This window comes from Physeter macrocephalus, chromosome 19 (assembly GCF_002837175.3).
Source record: "Physeter macrocephalus isolate SW-GA chromosome 19, ASM283717v5, whole genome shotgun sequence".
NCBI classification, from domain to species: Eukaryota; Metazoa; Chordata; class Mammalia; order Artiodactyla; family Physeteridae; genus Physeter; species Physeter macrocephalus.
In genome coordinates, this window is record NC_041232.1 from 10,118,349 (window position 1) to 10,137,556 (window position 19,208).

A 19,208-nucleotide genomic window follows, 5' to 3' on the forward strand; every position below is an offset into this window, starting at 1 on the left:
GTATAATGGACCTTAAACTGTCAAAATATAAATGCAGAATGTATTGCAATGACACGAAGGATTGGTCACATTAAATATGAAGTTATTAATTGGTAAAGTGGAGAAGAGATAATAGGATCTAGGACTTCTGTAAATCATGTTTCATACTATATGGGCACATAAAAATTGAACCACATTACTCAAGATACGCAATTGTGGAGACTACATGATATTCTAAAGAGTGTAAGTGCTCACCTGATCCTGACATTTTTTGGGGTGCCATTATATAAACATTTTAAGATATTTGTGTAGCTTACTGTGGAAATTTTAGAAATCTGGTTTCCATTTGCTACACGATACTACCTAGCTTAGATAAATCTTCATTTAAAAATTATAAAACTCCCTCCAGTGTATATATGGGATGTGTGGGGTTACAGGGTGGTAGTTCCATAAAGTGCACTGAGTTTCGGGCAAATAATGAAAGAAACTAAACGTTACAGTTCCATCTTCATGATTACAGGCATTACAGGGCAGGGTGGGTAAAGGAGGCAAATAAAGTGAACTCTTTTCTCCCCCCATTTAACCAGATGCAGCATTTTGGCACTTTTTTGATTCACAGGTTGACTTAATTAATTTACTTAAGTTGAAAGCTGGCAACAGCAAATCTTTGCAATTTAGGATCCTCCTGCATAGCCACTCCAAGGATCTTAATTGCTGAATTACACCATGAGCTCTGAGATGGTGTTCACAGTGTTCTTGAAGCTTTCACATCTTAATGAGATCTGACACCTCTTCTTAAGGTAGGGAACTGTTAAAAGCTGTCTTCCTCTTGGCTAACCCAGTCCACCAGCAATCTTAACAGTTAAGTTACTATATAAAAATAAAACTCCCAAGCATTGATCGAAACTGTTGTGCTGGGAAACCTTTCCAAAGCATTGTCTCCCTGAGAGAAAAGAGAGAGCCTAACCAGTTGCTTCCATGAACAATAACCCCAGTACAGTGTACAAGTAATGTCCTTCGAAGCATAACTGAGGCAACCTTGGTCATCCTGACAAGCTTATCAGCATTTACATACAAGATATATTTAAAACCGTTCCCAGACCAAGTATTGCAACCATAATCCCGTTATTTAGCACACTGAGTTCCTGCTGATGCCAAAGCCAGAAATTTCAAAGAGTGATTTTTTTCATCATCTTTTACAAATGAGAGAAAAATACCAAGGAGGACAGGAAACTCCTCTCTCCTAATTTCATCAAATCGATGCTATCTTCACAGCTTTAACTGACACGATCCAGAGTCCTCAATTTCCTGATTTGAGGAGTCCGTTTTCAAGGTGACTGTCAAGGTCAAGAAGAGCTTTCAGGCTTTTCTTTGCCATGGCCCATGAACTCAAGTCCTTCAATAGGAATCTCCTTCTCCTTTATTGCTTTCTGATGGAAGAAAACACATGATAAAGGTCTACATGGAGGCTGAGGACCAAACTTTATAAATATGGTACAAAAGTAAATCGACTGGACCATAAGGACTACCAAACATGATTCAAACGCCATGCTTTTTAACATAAGTAAGATTACAAAGAAATTAACTGTAAAACCAGAGAGATTGGAAAGAGTTAACATCAAAATTCAGAGGTGGAATTTAAACATTATCACCACTCTATTGTGACAGACACAAGTTCAAATCAGTCCTAGGACTTACTGGCTATGTAACTTTGATCAAGCCTAACTTTCCTATCTGTATATTGGGTAAAGACAGCAGCTCCACCTGGAATTACTGAGGATGTTTTTTAAGTTAACTAATTGGGAGTGCCTTGCCCAGGGCTGTTCTTACGATTGAGATCAGTTTCACATTCACTGGGCTGGAATGAAGATGTTCTAGCTAGTCAAGAGAGAATAAAATAGGCCAATGAAGGGAATATAACAAAAGGAGATCCTCCATAATGTCTAACAGGCCAGAGAGGCTAACACCCCTCCTTGTCCCTCAGCAATACTGGAAAAGTGCACCACCGCAAAATCCAAGGAAACTTGATTCTAGTGAACTTCGACTAATCACTTCCTATTTCTGGGCGTGTTCCATGCATAAAATACGAATAACTATGCCCACTTTGCAAGTTCAGGTTGAGCACCAAATGAACCAAAGAATGTTACTGGGCTCCGTAAAAAGTAAAGTGCTGCAAAAATATTTAATTTTGTCATTCGGAGAGATAGCAGGCAGCCTTGGTGACGATAGGGAGAGAACTACTGTTACTGGTCTCATCGAGGCTTTTCTTCACCCTGCCAGTCCCAATGCCCTCAAGATACGATGCATGAGGCCAGGGACACCTTAGAGAGAAGCCGGTGCCTGGGATAGAGGCGAAAGGACCCGGGCCTCAGCTCACCTGAACACACTGCTGGTAGCGCTTGAAGAGATCGGTGCACGGGTCCCCGGAGCAGTCCCCCTTGAGGAATTTCTCGGCAAACCAGCGATTGAAGCACTGGTCGTACTCACGCTTCATGTCGGTGCAAGCCTCCCCTACGCTGTTCATGGCGTCGGCGGTGGCGGCGCTCTCGGATGTCATCACTTTTAAGCGCGTCGCTAGGCTTTACGAGAGGACGCACTACGGAGGCCGAGAAGGAGAGAAATGTGGGTGCGGGCCGTGTGGCTGGGCCTTCGAGCGTCGGCGGGCGGGCGCCGGGGCTTCTCCTCCAAGGCCGATCCTCAGGTAGAGGGCGGGGCGTCTACGCGGGTGCCGAAGCGGGGCGGGAGGCGGAGCAGTCCCCACCCGTGACCCAAGCCCTCCGCCTCATCCTCCCCCAGGGAAGCCGCCGGGTCACGGCCGAGCTGATTGAGCACCTGGAGCGGCTAGCGCTTGTGGACTTCGGCAGCCAAGAGGCCGTGGCAAGGCTGGAGAAAGCCATCGCCTTCGCCGACAGGCTCCGCGCCGTGGACACGGACGGGGTGGAGCCCATGGAGTCAGTTCTGGAGGACAGGTAAGCTCACGACTACGGCCCTCGAAGCCTTGCCTGCGGCGCCTTCGTTCCCAATTAAGATGAAGATTAGTGTCTCATTTCACAGAAGCGAGATGCGAGAACTTGCCCACGGTCAACCCGCGGGTGCTTTCACTCTTTCCCTTGTTCATTATGGATCCTGTCCCTCCCTTGTAGAATCCTCGAGGGCTCCCAGTGTAACTAGGAACAAAATCCGAACTGCTAAGCTTCACTTTCGAGGCCCAACTTCTTAGAGTCCCTCCCTACCGCACCGAAGTACTGCTTTTATCACTCCAACCACATTGGCTTCTTTAGCGTTTCTCCAACACGCCAGATTCGTTGTTCCTCTAGGATCTTTGCATTAACTCCTTATCCTGTCTGGTTTCCTTCTTTTTTTGGCCGTGTGGCATGCGGGATCGTAGTTCCCGGACCAGGGATCGAACCCTCGATCCCTTCAGTGGAAGCGCGGAGTCTTAGCCACTGGACCACCAGGGAAGTCCCAGGGTTTTCTTCTAACTGGTTTCCTTCTTCTTTTTTTGGCCGTGTGGCATGCGGGATCGTAGTTCCCGGACCAGGGATCGAACCCTCGATCCCTTCAGTGGAAGCGCGGAGTCTTAGCCACTGGACCACCAGGGAAGTCCCAGGGTTTTCTTCTAATATTTTCCTTGATTATCTTATTTTTGTTGATTTGTAATGTTTCTTGTTAATAGAATGTGTGAGCTCATGTCTGATTTCCTTGCTGCTGAATTCCTGTCTCAAAAATTTTAAATGCACATATTTTCTGACCTAGTGGTTCCCTATGGAAATATCTGTGAAAGTGCATCAAGATGTGTTCACAAGCGCCCAGGGTATGCAAATCTGTTTATAATACAAAACAACAGAAAAGAAACAAAAAAAACCCAGAAACAATCTAAGTGTCCTTCATGGCTTAAATGCATCATCATAGTACACTGGAATATTTGGCAGTTAAAAATAATGAAATAACTATATATGCTGATATGTAAAGGTCTCCAAGATATACTTAATAAAAAAGGCAAAGTTCAGGACATCGTGTATGGTATTACCGATACTTTATGTGTAATCTATTTTATATACTCTGGTGTATGCATTAAGTTTTGTTTTGTTCCCTGAAAGGGCATGCAAGAAACTATTAACGATGATTAGTGTTAAAGAAGATGGGAATGCAGAGGGAAGTTTTTTTTGTTTTTTGTTTTTCGGCTGTGTTGGGTCTTCGTTGCTGCGGGCAGGCTTTCTCTAGTTGTGGCTAGCGGGGGCTACTCTTCGTTGCGGTGCGTGGCTTATTGTCATGGATTCTCTTGTTGCGGAGCACGGGCTCTAGGTGTGTGGGCTTCAGTAGTTGTGGCACGCGGGCTCAGTAGTTGTGGCACACGGGCTTAGTTGCTCCGTGGCGTGTGGGATCTTCCTGGGCCAGGGCTCAAACCCGTGTCCCCTGCATTGGCAGGCGGATTCTTAACCACTGCGCCACCAGGGAAGCCTAGAGGGAAGTTTTAATTTTTCATTTTATACCTAGGGCCCAAAACACTAATGCCTAAGGGGGCAGAGTAATAACCCAAGTAGTGAAGTAGTGTAATGAAACAGGGAGGGGTGGGTCTTTGACAAAGCAGCTTATGAATACTAAAAGGGTGCAGCCTCTACCCACCTCTACCAATTGTTACCAAATCTTAATACATTTTAAAAGAAAATGATCTTTTTTGAAAAGCAGACTTGTTTGCTGTTTGGGACTGCAGCTTCTTAGAAAGGATGGGTATGTAGCCTATAAAGATATGGGCAGTCTACAACTCTGTCCTAGCCTTTTTCTGATGGAATTTTAAAAAATAAACTCCTGGTACAGGTGGGAGAAAGAAAGCTGCCATTAGTCAATGCCGGTAGGGAGAGCCACACTTATCTGTAACCATAACCTTCATGTAAAGTGCTTGCTAGCCTCATGGTCTCACTCCAGTCTTTGATTCCTTCAAATCCTCTATTTTGTAATCTTGATGCTTAGGTCTAGGGAGGTTAACCAATTTGCCCAAAGTTACAGTGTTTCAAAACAGAAATCTGATGTCATTCTCCTACCCAAGCCCTTCAGGTGGCTTCCTAGTGCTCTTTAGGATAAAAAGGAAAGCTTCACCATAGCCTGTGGGGCATCATTTAACCAAGCTTCTGCCCACTTCTTCAAGACATCGCTTTCCCAGAGCTCTCCATTCTTTCCCCTTGTTAGAATTCTGGGCTCTTGCCTTTACCCCCATCTCAGCCTGTGCATTCCCTTTTTTTTTTTTTTTTTTTTTTTTTGCCTACTTAATTTCCTTTCTTCAGATTTCAACTGCCACTTCCTCAGGGAAGTTTTCATTCTTCTGTATTGAGTCAGGTTCTCTTTCAGGAACTGTGGCTCTCATGGTATTCAAAAGAGCTGTAATTTTACATGTATTTATACATCTATTTAATTAATATTTGATTCTCTGCCCCTCTCCTACTGCTCGTCCACCTCACAGGGAGCATGTCTGTTATTGCTCATCTTCATCTAGCACTGAGCAGACACTCAGTAAATGTTTGTTGAATGTTCTTTATTATCTATGGGAAAGGTGGGAATAGAGCGCAAAGAGCAGTCAGAATTTCCCAAGGCATCTAGAGGGTAACTGTAAAGAAATGCAGCTATTACTCAGGGAAGAGTTTGTGGAAAAGATGGAGAGGGATTTGGTTCTGGTAACTGGAATAGTGACTTAGTATTCATTGATTTGCAATCTTGTCATAAATTAGGAAACCAGTTTGGGGTAATGATTCCATTTTAGATGTGACATTTGTAGGATTTTCATGTTTTGAATGTACTGCCTTCACTGACATTTGAAATGGAACCCAGTTAAGTGAAGACAAGTGTTAAATGGTTTTAGGTGATAGCCGCACTAGCTGTAAAGGTCCTGACTGGCTAACAGAAATCTCTTGGCCCATTAATAACCTATCATTTGTTTTGAGCTAAAAAGCATTAGCATGCTTATGTACCAGGCACTAAGATTTTATATGCGTTATATATCAGTAATCACATATAATCCCGAAAGGCAAATACTAGTATCTCTTTCATAGATGAAGAAACCAAGGCTCAGAAAGGTTATGTAACCTGCGCCAAAATTTCACAGGTATTAAGAGGAGAATCCAGGACTTGGAACTCAGAGCTTCTCTCAAATACTGCTCTAGATATGCCCTCTAAAGTCAGCCCCAGGAATTCCCTGGCAGTCCAGTGGTTAGGACTCGGTGCTTTCACTGCCAGGACCCGGGTTCAATCCCTGGTCGGGGAACTAAGATCCCACCAGCCTCGTGGCGCAGCCAAAAAACATCAATCAATCAATCAATAATAAAGTCAGCCCCTAGAAACTTTATCCTTTTTCATCTCAGATCCAGAGACTGACTCAGGTGACATCTCTGATTGTAGCCAAATAACTTCAATGCTTAGGATGTCCCTCAGAGCCTTATCTGCCAAATCGATTAGCTCTCATTTCAGTCCGCATGAAACTAGAGATAAATTAAAAGGCTTGTAGATGGAAGTAGAGTGGTGCCCAGAGAAACAACTCCTGGCAGCCTGATAGCAGGGAAGAGGCAGAAAGAAACTAAAACAACAGCAGAACTGTTCCATTGGTCAGCCCAAGGGCCAACAGAGGCACTTCTTCTGCCATGCTGCCGTAGTGCTTTCCATGAAATTAAATCCATTTCCCACAGTTACTGGTTTAAGTGCCTTGTCTGTGAGCTTTAGAGGGCAGGGATTTCTAATTCAGTCAAAAGTTTTCTCATCCAGGGTCTTTCATCTGATCGAGGACACAGAAAGATCAATGGACTCTTTTTTCAAGTCTCCCAAGGATGGTACATAACTAACAACTAGCCCAGATGCAGAGAAGTTGCCCTACGTATCTGGACTAAACGCTCTTATAATAGAACCCTGACTGAGAAAGATGAGGTGAGGTAGACATTCAGTCAGTCATAATTGATAGGCACTTAAAGAGCTCATCTGGTCCTGTTTGGTGTCTTATGCATGATTCCAAAGTCAAGAAAAGTTAAGCGACTTGCCAAGTGAGGGGTCTGCTTGGTGTGCCACCCTCACAGAGACCCTGTGTTCAGTAGCCTATGTTTAAGAAAATAGGGAGGTGTGGATTATTCTACAAACAACTCCATCTTAAATAGTAATTAGGTGGAAATGTGTGATATTTAAAGAGGTGAATTTTGTCTTTCTGGAAATGTCACTTAATAGGAAACCCAATTACCAAATGAGTGAACAAATCAATTGCTGCCTACTGTTGGGAAGCAGTAGCTTTTAACCACCTCTTGGCAGTAGTATAGTCTTTTTTGTCAAAATCTCCAAGCACCCAGGAACAATTAGCAGCCTCCAGTCCCCATGGACTGGGAGGGTTGTGAGTGATTATAGCAGGTTAAGTGCATAGGTATTCTCTGAGTGAGTAGTGGGGACTGAGGTGTACCTGGGGTGTACAAAACTCTTTTTGAAAAAAGAGCAGGTGCTATTCAGCGCCCACCTCCTGTTGCCCTGAGAATGCAAGCCCAGCATTACCAGACCTTCTTTTTAAACATCATTTCATTTAATTGTCCCAGCAATTCTCTGAAGCATTTTACAAACAAGGAAACTGATACATGGAAAGGATAAGTAACTTGCATACAGGCCACGTGCAGCTCTGGGGTTTGAATTCTGCAGTGATTCAGGAGCCCAGTCTCTTAGCCATTTTGTTATATTGCCCAACAGAAATATAAACCCCAGAAAGTCCAATGGTCACCTTTACAGATTACTTTTATTTTTGTTCTCTAAGTTTCCTTGAATGAGTATGAGTGCATAATCCTTGTATGGTAAAAAAATGTAGTGCAACCTTCACTTTTTTTGGCAAGAAGCTTAAGGTCTTAGAAAGATCATACTTGTTCAAGGTGACACAGTTAAGACCGTGCCAGTCCTGGAATAGAGTCCAGCTTTCCACTCTTTGTACCATGAATAAGTGTTTATCGTGTCTTGCCCAGGGCTGGGTGCCCCAAAGAAATAGAAGAACCAATCCTTTCCTAAAAGAATCTTATCATTACAACTTGGCCTTCTATGCAGCCTCTACCCAGATGTTCATGTCACACCCTTGCCCCATTGTCCCATTAGGTTTAGCCCGCAGTCTATGTCTGGCTCAGAGCAGAAAGAGCTTGGCTGCTACCCTCTTAGTGATTGAGCAGACTGCTTATTTTTCAGCCCAGGTATCTGGAAGCCAACTCAAACCTCTTGTCATGCACTTTTAAACCTTAAAACAGTAGTGAAGCCCCACAGATGTGTTCAACTCCTGTTTGGTTTCACTAGTTTGCCATCTGGATAGTTTAATGAAACCACTAAGCCCCCAAAACAGTGTGAGATTCTTGAGCTATGTTTGTGGTACATCTTGCAAGGGCAGGTACTTTTACATCCACAAAGGTGGTTGCGATGAAAAAAGCACTCACCTTAGGGGTACCAGAACCGGGCTCGGATCCCAGTCCTGTCACTTCGCAGCTTAAGTTATTTATAACCACTCTTGAGCAAGTTTCTGCACCTTGCTCATTTCCCATCACCCCCACAATCCAGCTGTTTCTCTTTTTAAGTGTGTACATATATTTTTTTAAAAAATATTTATTTTTGGCTGTGTTGGGTCTTCGTTTCTGTGCGAGGGCTTTCTCTAGTTCCAGCAAGTGGGGGCCACTCTTCATCGCGGTGCGCGGGCCTCTCACTCTCGCGGCCTCTCTTGCTGCAGAGCACGGGCTCCAGACACACAGGCTCAGTAGTTGTGGCTCACTGGCCTAGCTGCTCCGCGGCATGTGGGATCTTCCCAGACCGGGGCTCGAACCCGTGTCCCCTGCATTGGCAGGCAGATTCCCAACCACTGTGCCACCAGGGAAGCCCTAAAGTGTATACATATTTTAAAAATATTTATTTATTTGGCTGTGCCGGGTCTTACATGGGATCTTCATTGCTGTGTGCAGGATCTTTAGTTGTGGCATGCGGGCTCTTTTTAAAATTATTATTATTTATTTATTTTTGGCTGCATTGGTCTTTGTTGCTGCGCGTGGGCTTTCTCTAGTTGCAGTGAGGAGCTACTCTCCGTTGTGGTGCGTGGGCTTCTCATTGCAGTGGCTTGTCTTGTTGCAGAGCGCAGGCTCAGTATTGTGGCACACAGCTTAGTTGCTATGCGGCACGTGGGATCTTCCCCGACCAGGGCTCGAACCCGAGTCCCCTGCATCGGCAGGCGGATTCTTAACCACTGTACCACCAGGGAAGCCCAGCATGCAGGCTCTTAGTTGCGGCATGTGGGAGCTAGTTCCCTGACCAGGGATTGAACCTGGGCCCCCTGCATTGGGACTGCGGAGCCTTAACCGCTGGACCAGTGGGGAAGTCCCAACCCAGCTGTTCCTTGACCATGGTTAAGGAGTGACATCACCTGTTCTGAGGACCTGTCCCTCACCCAGGCTGGGTTAGGTCCCCCTATCTAGTCCCTTGGCAAGCATTGCTTACCTCTGTTAGATTTAATATATTATACTGTAATTGCCTTCTTACCTATCTCCGCCAAAAGCAACTTACCCCTAGTAATCGTCAAAAATATTAAACATATCAATCCTGAGGAATAATTACCACTTACCTCACAGGGTTCTTGGGAGAATTTATAAATGGTAGGCTGTTATTTGGTCTACTGTTGACTACAGCTCCTCCATCTTTGAGCAGTGACTATAACTCAAGAATATGCTGCTCCCTTGTTCTCCCATACTTGACCCTCTCCACCCATGCCCTAGAAGCCATGTTCTGAGAAGGTAACCTTAAACTTCTGGTTTTGTAGATGTCTGTACTTGAGATCCGACAATGTGGTAGAAGGCAACTGTGCTGAAGAACTACTACAAAACTCCCATCGAGTTGTGGAGGAGTATTTTGTGGCTCCCCCAGGTATGTGCTGCCCAAAATGGCTTAACAGACTGTCCCACAGTAAACTAAGAATGCAGTAGGAACTGTGAGGCCCAGATTTGCTATGTGAAAGCACTTTGACAAGTATAAAGTGGCAAAAGGGTGAAGGAAGTCAAAAGGTAAAAACTTCCAGTTACAAGTTAAATAAGTCCTGGGGATATAATGTACAGCATGGTGACTCAAGGATGTTAACTAATCTTGTGGTAATCATTTTGCAATATATACATGTATCAAATCATTGTGTTACACACCTTAAACTTATACAATGTATGTCAATTATCTCAAAACTGGAAATGAAAAAAAACACATGTATTAATAACAATAAAAAACAAGGTATATACAGGTGGTGACACTAAGGTGGCAGTAGATTCCAGGGGTCACATTCACCTCTAGGGACCAGGTGTTAACAGGAATGCGCAAAACAAAAACAGGACTGAGGCAGGAAGAGATGTGTAGAGTGGCAAATCTGGAGCTCAAGCTATGCCTAAAGGGGCAGCTGGCGTGCGCTGCTTCTCATTCAGTGCCAGGCAAGAATGGGAGCCCATTTTCCCAGAGAACCTGGACATCTGGCATTTTGTGTGCTATTTCCCAAATTTTAAGTGTTAATTCAAGATTAAAAAAAATAAAATACCATGAAAATAAAACATACCTGCTGCAAGCCAGGTGCATCCTGTGATCAATTTGCAACCCCTAGTGTGGAGATTTGCATCTTTAAACCTCACTGTAACTATTTTAAAACTCTGGGCCAATAATAAAACCCAGAACCTTGGGTAGCTGAACTGCAGACAGGTGAGCCCTCAGAGCTGCTGCTCCCCTCTGGACACTGGAGAATGGGACTAGCCTAAGCACTCCAGGTAGATGGCTTTCCAAGTTCCAGCTTCAAGTTCAGGAGATGCCCCTCAGTGGAGAACAAACATCAGTTCTCTGGCTCAGGGAATACCTCTTTGATCAAGACCAGCCAATTAAAGAAAAGCTCTGGTTGAAGCAAGGATGGGAAGGAAAGCTAAAAAAATTCTGAGCTCATGCCTCTGATTAACTAAACCACCTCAGTTAACTGTGGAGAGAAATAAGATTTTATAATCTCTCAATCTCAGTGTCTGATAGTTGTTACTGTTTCAGCAGACATATCCATTGATCACATATGCTGTTTCTCATATAGAACCTTGTGTCAGACTTTGCTTCTTGGGAAAAACTGAGTTCACAGTCATAGTCTCTCCTTCCTCTCCCATATGCATATAAATGTCTAATTAACCTGTCTCTGCTACTTACTGAAAAGTGTGCATTGATTAGGCTTCACTTATAACTGGTTCTTTCAGATACTCATAGTTAGAAAAACAGTGTAATAGCTACACTTATTTCCATTGCTTATTTTTCATGACAAACCAGTTAGCTCAGTGTAGAGCCAGCTGGAAAGCAGGCTCAACTATAACATTCCTTTTTGTTATTGTTTTCAAACAGGTAATATCTCTTGGCCAAAGCTGGATGAAAAAGAGCCCTTCTCACACCGCTGAGTAGCTATTCTGGGAAGGGGTGCCCTCTAAAAACGTGGAAGTGCAATGACTATTTTGTTACAAACACTAATGTTCCCACTTCCTTCAGTCGCCTGAAAAAAGTGATGGTTAGGTATCTCTTAGTAACTAACTCTTTTGAGGACGGAATTGGGAAAGATCTAGCCAAAATAAGGCAAATAGTCCCTGATACCAACGGAAGTAGAAGGTATTGCCAGTTTCCAAGGAAATGGATCAAGTGTACTCACAGGCTGTTCTGTATGGAAGACTTTATCCCCTCCCCAAAAGACTGTCTACCAAACTGCATTTAAGTGAATTTTTCTATTTATGTAACTGTTAGACATTGCATCTGATCACTATGTGACAACCTGAGTTGTCCTTTTCAGTTGCTGCTTCCATCGACTTGAGCAGCCTTTTATCTTTACTGAACACACTTAAAATTTGTTCTTGGGTACCCACTTTGTTCCAAGCAGAGGGCTGACTTTCTGCTAAGGTTAGGAGGCAGCTTTGGGAGGTGATGGATATGTTTATGGCCTTCATGGTTGTGATTTCATGTGTGTATACTTAACCCCGAACTCACTGAGTTGTATACATTAAATGTACAGCTTTTTACAGGTCAACTGTATTTCAATAAAGTGGTCTAAAAAAAAAAAAAGCCCTGGGCCTGTGACAAAGTAGGCCCCCTGCCCCATGATGACTGAACTGAACAGAATCCAAGACAGTGGGGTTTTTTGTTTTGGGGTTTGTTTTGTTTTTTAAAGCTCAGATACCAGGGACAAATGAGACAAATTTAGGAGTGAAAGTGATAAAACCAAAACTTTTTTGTTTTTTTTTTTCCCTAACCAACTGCCAAAGTTGGTTTTGGCTAAGAATTTCCCAATGATCTTTATGCTGGTGCCCACTTTTAAAAGTCTGTTTTTAGCCTTCCCATTCCCTTCCCCTATCTGCACTGCGCCCTCTTTTCTTTAAAGCAGCTTAATTTACACAGTTGGCCTTGAATTATAAGAGAACCCTGAACCTGCCCTTGGGATTGAAGTTCTCAGACCACCATCAGAGCAACTATCTTTATCCCCAAATAAAGTAATCCACTCCTGCTCCTTACCAATTGGGTACAAGCTGCCACTACAACTCGATTTTTTTTTTTTTTTTTTTTTTTTTTTTTTACTACATCAGTGTGCCTGTTTGGTGAAATCTATGAACGTAATTAAGGACAATCACACATGTCAATTACTAAACGTTTAAAATATATTTCTAAACAGAATGGGCCGACTTAAGTCACAGTAACAGCTGATCTCCGTAGAAGAGCAACCCACAAAGATACAGCACTGGTTTTTTTCCCATCATCAGGGGTGAAAAATATACAACTTGTTTCTGAACCAAGACCATAATTTCCGCAGTTAAAAATGTTTCACTGCTAATATGGCCCTGGTAGAAATTATGTAGTTTTATTTCCTTAAAAAAAAAAATTAAAAAAATTTCCTAAGACACTAAATCATCAATCTGGAATGTAGATTCTGAGCACAAAGCAGCTCAGTTCACCTAAAAAATAAAGAAAAAAATTCCCATCACCTGTCTCAGTAGGGTCTGAAAGGAGAGAAGTAGTGTGGGGAACCCCTGCTTTGGTATGGAGAGTCACGGCCCCTTGACCCAGACCGAGACCGTGAGTAGCCATAGCTGGTGCTTCTCTCTGGATAAACGCGTATGTAGGAAGTTTCACCCTGAAATTCAAACAAAAGGTAAAGGAAAAAATAAGACCCAGAAGAATAAAGCACACCAACACCTAACATGGCTGCCTAACAATAACAGTTAAGTATTGAGCATTTACTGTTTGCTTGGCACAATGCTATCTCATTAAACCCTCCAATAGTGCAGGAGGTAGGTATTCTTGCCCAAGGTGACACAAATAAATGGCAACTCGATTATGTGGTAAATAACTCAGCTACTAGCTACTACTGTTAACATATCTGAATTCCTGCCACTAACCTCCAGAATCTAAGAACTGTAAAGGATGTCAGAGGTCAGGTATATAGTTTAGTCCTCTGCCACCTCACGTATGCATCTTTGGGAGGGTACCTATGGAAGGAGCTAACCTGTATTTCGCACCTCCCAGGTGTCAGGACCTGGGCTAGATGCTTAGTTATCTTCATAATTTAGCTTCCTGGAAAGTCTTTTAAGATAATGCTATTATTGTGACTATTTTGCATATAGAGGAGGAACCAGGGTTCGGAGTAGGTCAGCTAAGATTTTAATAAGCAGCAGAGGAGTCATGTCCAGGCAGGCCTACCTCCAGGCCCTTTGCCCTCAGCCAGCATTCTCAGATCTAAAGACCCTAAGATGAAAGAAGCCAGATGCTTTTTCCCTCAGTGAAGTCAGTAATTTGATTACCCTTACTGAGACCCTGCTTTGTAGTACAACTGACGACCAGGTGCTGTTTTGTTTCTGCTGCAAATTCAAGTCCTAGAGGACAGTCTGAGCAAAAGCACTGTTAACCCATGCAGCCTCCAAGCCATAAAGTTAGGGAATTATATGAATCCTTAGAAAAAGAAATGGGCCCAGAAGTTCATGTCCCCAGACATCCCTAAACCCCACAGCAAGTCAGGACAGGATAACCAGAAAAAATGTCCAATTGGTGGTCTGGTATCTGGTCTCAATGGTATCAAAGGAATAGTCACCATCTGAATCAGACTGAGATCCAAAGCAGCAGCCACCTACTTGAAAGGAAGTACATCAAGAACTAAGTCCCCAGGGTGAGGTGATGAACAACAAGAAAATGCCAAGGGCTCACGTTTCAAAGAGGCTCCTGCATCACTTTGGGAAAGGCACAGTGATGTGACAACTCAGCCCCAGTAGCAGTACCTAGAAGGGCTGAGATGATGAGGTTGGCTTGCAGAGCCCAGACTAGACCCAAAGGTGGGAGCCATAATAATTAGGTTCATGGAGGGACACTGCGGATTAAGCCAGTTGTGAAACGGTGTTATCATGGAATAGCTCACCACATTATGACAGACTGCACCAGTATTCTCTCCACGTTAAAAATACTATGACTGCAGACTTCTCTCTGTTATGACCCTGCAGGGCTTAGGCATGATGAATTCCTTGGCTTTGTCCACGTAAGATAGATCTTTAATGGTATTTTGAGGTCCTCAAATGGCAAACGCATGGCCTGTTGCTACTTCTGCTAGGTCAGCTTCAGGTGGAGTGGTCTAGGTACAAGCTCCTCAACAGAAGGTGGGGACCCACCTCATGAGAGCGGAATTTGGTGTCATCCAGTTTACGCAGGGCATATTCCATGTCTTCTTTTCTGAGATATTCAACCATCCCCATTCCATCTTTCTGCACATCTGCGTAACAGACATCCCCAGCTTCTCGCATATGATCTTTCAGGTCCTGCCAGCTGCCTGATGGAGGAAGTCCTAGGCACAGAGAACATAAGAGAAGAGGCCACATCCTTCATCTATGTTAAGAGCCATCAAGCCCTAGGGTCCCTTCTCCATCAATCACTGCTTTTAAATCCTGAGGGTCCCCAAATCACAAATTTTAATAAGGGACACAAAACCAGAGAAGAACACTAAAGTATGTGTGGAAAACCACCATAAGAAGCTGGTCCTAGGATAATCTTCCAGAGACCAAGCCTTTCCGACAGACCAAGAAGTTCATCCCGTTATAGGTTTAGTACCTCTAAGAATTCAGAGCCTCTCTTTCTTTGTTCTTCATAATTAATAACAAACTCCCAAGACTTTGAGTTCTAATTTTTTCCATTATGAAATTTATTGGTACCAATTATTTCTTGCCTGACTGGGTTCCCAGGACATCGGAATTTTGAAACCATCCAATAAAATAACCAAAGTGTAGCTGAAGTAACACAACGAAAATCTAAAGTTTGTTTTCTTGTAGGTGTGAATGACTGACAAACTAGACAAAGTACCTCTTAAAAGATCACCAATACTCTTCAATACAGTAGGGGAAAAGGTAAGACTCAGACGCTAAAACTAGTCGGGAGTCATACAACCCTACCTGATGTCATGAAAGGGAAATGTGCTCCTGCTCTCAAAGGCTGTGTTTACCGCTCACAGCTCAGGACTGCAGCCATTTCCTAATAGTTTTCTAAGCAGGATTTCAGAGCAGCATGGAGAGAAAAAAAGATATGTATGACATCCTGAAGGAGGGAATAGAGTTCTGGGGTTAAAAAATTACAAAGGGACACAGATAGGCAGATACTGACAGTATCACTCTCAAGCACCATGGGAGTCTGATGTGACTGTGTGACATTCACATCTAAGACAGTGCCAGGCTCCTCAATACACTTCACTCCACCAGGGCCCTAAAACACCCCTGCAATGTGCAGAAGGCCCCAGGTTTTTACCAGTGTGTTAATATTTCAAAAAGATGCATCAACCTCTGAGCTTAGCATTTCATCACTTGTCAACACTAGACATTTCATTCTATACTTTGCAATACAATCACTATGACTCCCAAGTTGTAGTTTTGGTTTCTTTTTTACATAATTCCAAAACCACCACAAAATATGGCCTATTTTAGGATCCAAGGCTAGGTAATTTGTTCAAATCTGGCTTCTGCAATGTCTTTCTAGCAAGTCCGACACCAGGGTACATTCCAAAAGAAAATGTCTTTAGAATTCCAGCTCAAGGGGTTTTGCCATCATCTTCCCTTTCAACATTAGAAAACTCCATTATAAGAAGAAAGTTTATGTTCTATCAAGGCTGCACTATCAGTGCAATTTCATTGGCAAGGTACCTGCCTCACTGGTAGGGCTTCAGATTGTCACTGTGCATGGGCTGTTGAAAAGAAAACCCCACACATCCCACGCACTGAAGAATAACAGCTAACAATTCTTGGAGGCCAGACTCTGTGCTAAGTATTTTACATGCATCATCTTATTTAGTTTGAAAGGAACATACCTGAAACAAGAACTCGGAAATCAGATCTTCTTGTAGGAGGCCCATTCCTCCCACCACGGGGCCACCCACCCCGACCTCCGTAAGTCCTGGGGAACTCCACACGAAGCCGGCACTGGCCATAATCATAACCGTTCCTTCCATAAATTGCATCCTCAGCATCTCTGCAAAGAAAAGTTTGGAGTTAGTGCTGCTCAGGAGGGCCAACTGACTTCCCAGTGAGGAACATGAGTAACAAGAATAAAAAGAAAACCTCAAGTGAGAAAAAAAACAGAAGAACAAAAACCCGGAACTTGATGCACTACTGCTTTGGTTTGAAGACCTTTCATGATATTGGAATTAAACTTTACAGCTGTCACACACAGGGTTCTCCAGGTATGAAATGATAATGAATAGATAAACAGATAAGAGAACTAATTCAGAAAAAAATAAACTGTTGACAGATGATTGATTTTGCCAATAAAAGTGTTTCTCTAACCTTGGTGAGCTGTTTCTCAAAATGCACACCACACACTAGTCCTTTAATATTCTTCCTCAAGGCCTAGTACATTCAAGTCTATAGAAAGAAAAACCCATTTAAAAAGAGGTAAGGCTCAAAAGACAAATGCAAATTAGTGTTTTGTGAGGAATATGGAATTCCTTCAAGTGTACCTTTTCAGCATGGTTTGGAGGACTAAGTTGTCAAAACCACTCTGGGTACAGTTTCATCAAGAGGTAAATATCCAATAAAGTAATACTTTAAAGTCTTTCCTAGGGCTCTAGGAGAGTTAGGAACACCAAGCTGGTTCTCCAATATTGATAGGAGAGAGAATGCCCTCAGAGGTTGAGAGGACAAACAGCTGAAGACATACTAATGAAGGCAGCATTCAGTTGTCACAGGCACATAAATGCGAATCAAGATTCCAGTCCCAGGATTAAGAGCAAGGAGGACCACATCCAGTTCATCCCTAGCTATATTCATAATACAGTGGGAGAGAGGCAGAACTGCCAGGGTTTAAGACTGAATAAAAACTGTCCTCAGTTCAAATCATCCTCCTGCTACTTACTAGTAGTTGTCTCTGGGTAAGTATGTGATCAAGATTTTACATGTGAATGTGAGTAATATGCCTGTCTCACAGGGTTTTTGTAAGGATTAAATAAGATACTACGTGTGCAGTGCTTTGCTTGCAACTTGGCATCTGGTGATAACAAAAGATAGCTTTTCATTATGAAAGGAATGAGGGAAAAGATGACATATCATACAGTAAGTTTGTATTCGACAGGGCAGGAGGTTCAAATCCTACCTTCCCTAGTACTCTTCGCTTTTATCAACTCTAAATCCTGTTACCTCATCTGAAAATGTGATTAGTAGCACCTAGTTTATAGGCTGTTGAAAATGCTAAATAATACATAGTATGGTACATGACACATAACAACTTAAGAAACACACGGCAACTGATACTAATAGAGGTGCAACCTTTTCCAGTTTAGGTGTGTGTGAAAATGCCTAGTTCCATTTTTTGAGGCAAATGGCAAGACACTAAGAATGAGCTCCGTCAGAGTCTTCAGTCATCAAAGCCTCAGGGTGCGTCCAGCCTCCTCATCCTCAGACGCTCCCCTTGCCTCGTATCACTCCCCAAGATGGGCAGGACACCCCACGGGCAGTCCTCAGTAGTGAAGCCCGCAGGGCGCAGACTACGCAAAGCGCTCCCTCAGCCAGTGCTGGAAACCAGCAAGCGGGCTCCGATTTACCCCGAGTGTAGTAACCAACACAGTGCGAACCAACAAGCGCAGTGTTGAAAGTTCCCAGGCCTTTTCTGGGGCAAGGGCCGACACTCTTTGCAAAGTCACAAAGACCCCCTTTGAGTCGGTTTCGGGATCTAGAGCTTCCACATCCTCAGGGCCCTTAGCATGTAGCAGTGCCTCCCTTATTAGAGAAGGAATAGTGAAATCAGAGACCCCCATCAGACTGCTTTAGAAGTTTTCCCAAACCCCTGACGCTTTTATCAGAACGAGGCCCTGGCCGTGTGGGGCGGGGCGCGCGTGGACGGAGATCCGTTCCATCAAGGAGCCCCCTTTACGCCCTTCAAAGGTATCCACACCCCGGCACTGTGCGCCCCACAACGGCGAGTCCCAGCTGGGGGAGGAGTGGGCAAGGAGGGCGACCCTTCCCTCCTCACCCAGTCCTCTCCGGGCCGGCTCAGGGGCCAAGCTTCCCAAGCCCTGGGCCGCTTTCTCCGAAGGGTGCCTGTCCTGCCGCGAGGGAGAGAACGGGCATCTGTACCATCACTGAGGTCAGTCTGGGTGGGCTTGGGCCCTCCTAAGACCCGGCTTTTGTGTTTCTAAGTAAAAAAAATAATAATAGAGGAAGTGACGGAGCAAAGGACTGCCCGGAGCCCCGCGGCGAGAGGAGGCCTCAGCCTCCACCCGGGGGCGCCGTGAGGGGTCTGCGGCGAGGGGGGAAGGGAGGCCCTGGAAGGGAGCGGGGAGAGAAGGGAAGGCGGGAGCCCGGGGCGTCGGGCCGGCCGGCGGGCTGGCGGGCGGCGCGGGGCCCTCACCGCGGGTCCTCGAAGCGCACGAAGGCGAAGGGCACGAGGCCGTGCCGGTTCTTGAGCTCGATGTCGCGGATGCGGCCGTACTTGTAGAAGAGATCCTCCAAGTCCTTCTCGCGCACGTCGGTCGGAAGGTTCCCCACGTAGATGCGTCCGTCGCCCTCGCCGCCGCGCTCGTCCGCCCAGCCCGACATCCGCACCGCCCGACGCCGCGGGCCTGCCGCAGCTCACGTCCCCGCTGCCGCCTCAGCCGGGGTCCCCCTGCAGCGTCCCCGCGGGCTCGGAAGCGCTCAGCCGCATAGCATTGTGGGAACGGGAACGGAAGCGAAAGGGTCGGAGGAGGCAAAAGGAATCCTCTTAAA

General features: G+C 44.5%; 3 protein-coding genes across 6 annotated transcripts; 1 reads left to right on the forward strand and 2 right to left on the reverse strand.

The window, feature by feature from the left end:
• Positions 1-463: 463 nt before the first annotated feature.
• On the reverse strand, positions 464-2,542 carry TRIAP1 (TP53 regulated inhibitor of apoptosis 1). Its single transcript, XM_007129989.3, has 2 exons — positions 2,357-2,542; positions 464-1,409 (listed from the first exon to the last, which is right to left on the reverse strand). Exons 1-2 carry the CDS (start codon positions 2,534-2,536, stop codon positions 1,326-1,328), a joined length of 264 nt encoding a protein of 87 aa, XP_007130051.2. The 5' UTR covers positions 2,537-2,542; the 3' UTR covers positions 464-1,325.
• GATC (glutamyl-tRNA amidotransferase subunit C) lies at positions 2,509-16,303 on the forward strand. 3 transcript variants are annotated; one of them, XM_007129991.4, is made up of 4 exons: positions 2,509-2,680; positions 2,776-2,948; positions 9,770-9,873; positions 11,350-11,738. In XM_007129991.4, exons 1-4 carry the CDS (start codon positions 2,600-2,602, stop codon positions 11,400-11,402), a joined length of 411 nt encoding a protein of 136 aa, XP_007130053.1. In that variant the 5' UTR covers positions 2,509-2,599; the 3' UTR covers positions 11,403-11,738. The 3 variants fall into 3 exon arrangements, with proteins under 3 accessions (XP_007130053.1, XP_007130052.1, XP_023976529.1); XM_007129990.4 differs by lacking the exon at positions 11,350-11,738 and adding an exon at positions 14,784-16,303 and having other exon boundaries at positions 2,545-2,680; XM_024120761.3 differs by lacking the exon at positions 11,350-11,738 and having other exon boundaries at positions 2,545-2,680; positions 9,770-11,337.
• Positions 12,625-19,173, reverse strand: SRSF9 (serine and arginine rich splicing factor 9). Of its 2 annotated transcripts, none has more exons than XM_007129992.4 (4): positions 18,853-19,164; positions 16,319-16,479; positions 14,640-14,812; positions 12,625-13,117 (listed from the first exon to the last, which is right to left on the reverse strand). In XM_007129992.4, the coding sequence occupies exons 1-4, from the start codon at positions 19,038-19,040 to the stop codon at positions 12,974-12,976; spliced, it is 666 nt and encodes a 221-aa protein (XP_007130054.1). In that variant the 5' UTR covers positions 19,041-19,164; the 3' UTR covers positions 12,625-12,973. The 2 variants fall into 2 exon arrangements, 1 of the variants encoding a protein (XP_007130054.1); XR_008616039.1 differs by having other exon boundaries at positions 13,005-13,117; positions 14,393-14,812; positions 18,853-19,173.
• Between the last annotated feature and the right edge of the window lie 35 nt (positions 19,174-19,208).

Excerpts from the sequence above, each read along its gene's own strand:
- SRSF9 (XM_007129992.4), bottom strand. The coding sequence starts at position 19,040 with ATGTCGGGCTGGGCGGACGAGCGCGGCGGCGAGGGCGACGGACGCATC. Across the intron at positions 16,480-18,852 it reads GTGCGCTTCGAGGACCCGCG|AGATGCTGAGGATGCAATTT; the intron begins GTGAGGGCCCCG and ends TTTTCTTTGCAG. Across the intron at positions 13,118-14,639 it reads CCAAATTCCGCTCTCATGAG|GGTGAAACTTCCTACATACG; the intron begins GTGGGTCCCCAC and ends TTTGAATTTCAG.
- TRIAP1 (XM_007129989.3), bottom strand. The coding sequence starts at position 2,536 with ATGACATCCGAGAGCGCCGCCACCGCCGACGCCATGAACAGCGTAGGG. Across the intron at positions 1,410-2,356 it reads GCTACCAGCAGTGTGTTCAG|AAAGCAATAAAGGAGAAGGA; the intron begins GTGAGCTGAGGC and ends TTCTTCCATCAG.
- GATC (XM_007129990.4), top strand. The coding sequence starts at position 2,600 with ATGTGGGTGCGGGCCGTGTGGCTGGGCCTTCGAGCGTCGGCGGGCGGG. Across the intron at positions 2,681-2,775 it reads CCTCCAAGGCCGATCCTCAG|GGAAGCCGCCGGGTCACGGC; the intron begins GTAGAGGGCGGG and ends ATCCTCCCCCAG. Across the intron at positions 2,949-9,769 it reads GAGTCAGTTCTGGAGGACAG|ATGTCTGTACTTGAGATCCG; the intron begins GTAAGCTCACGA and ends CTGGTTTTGTAG.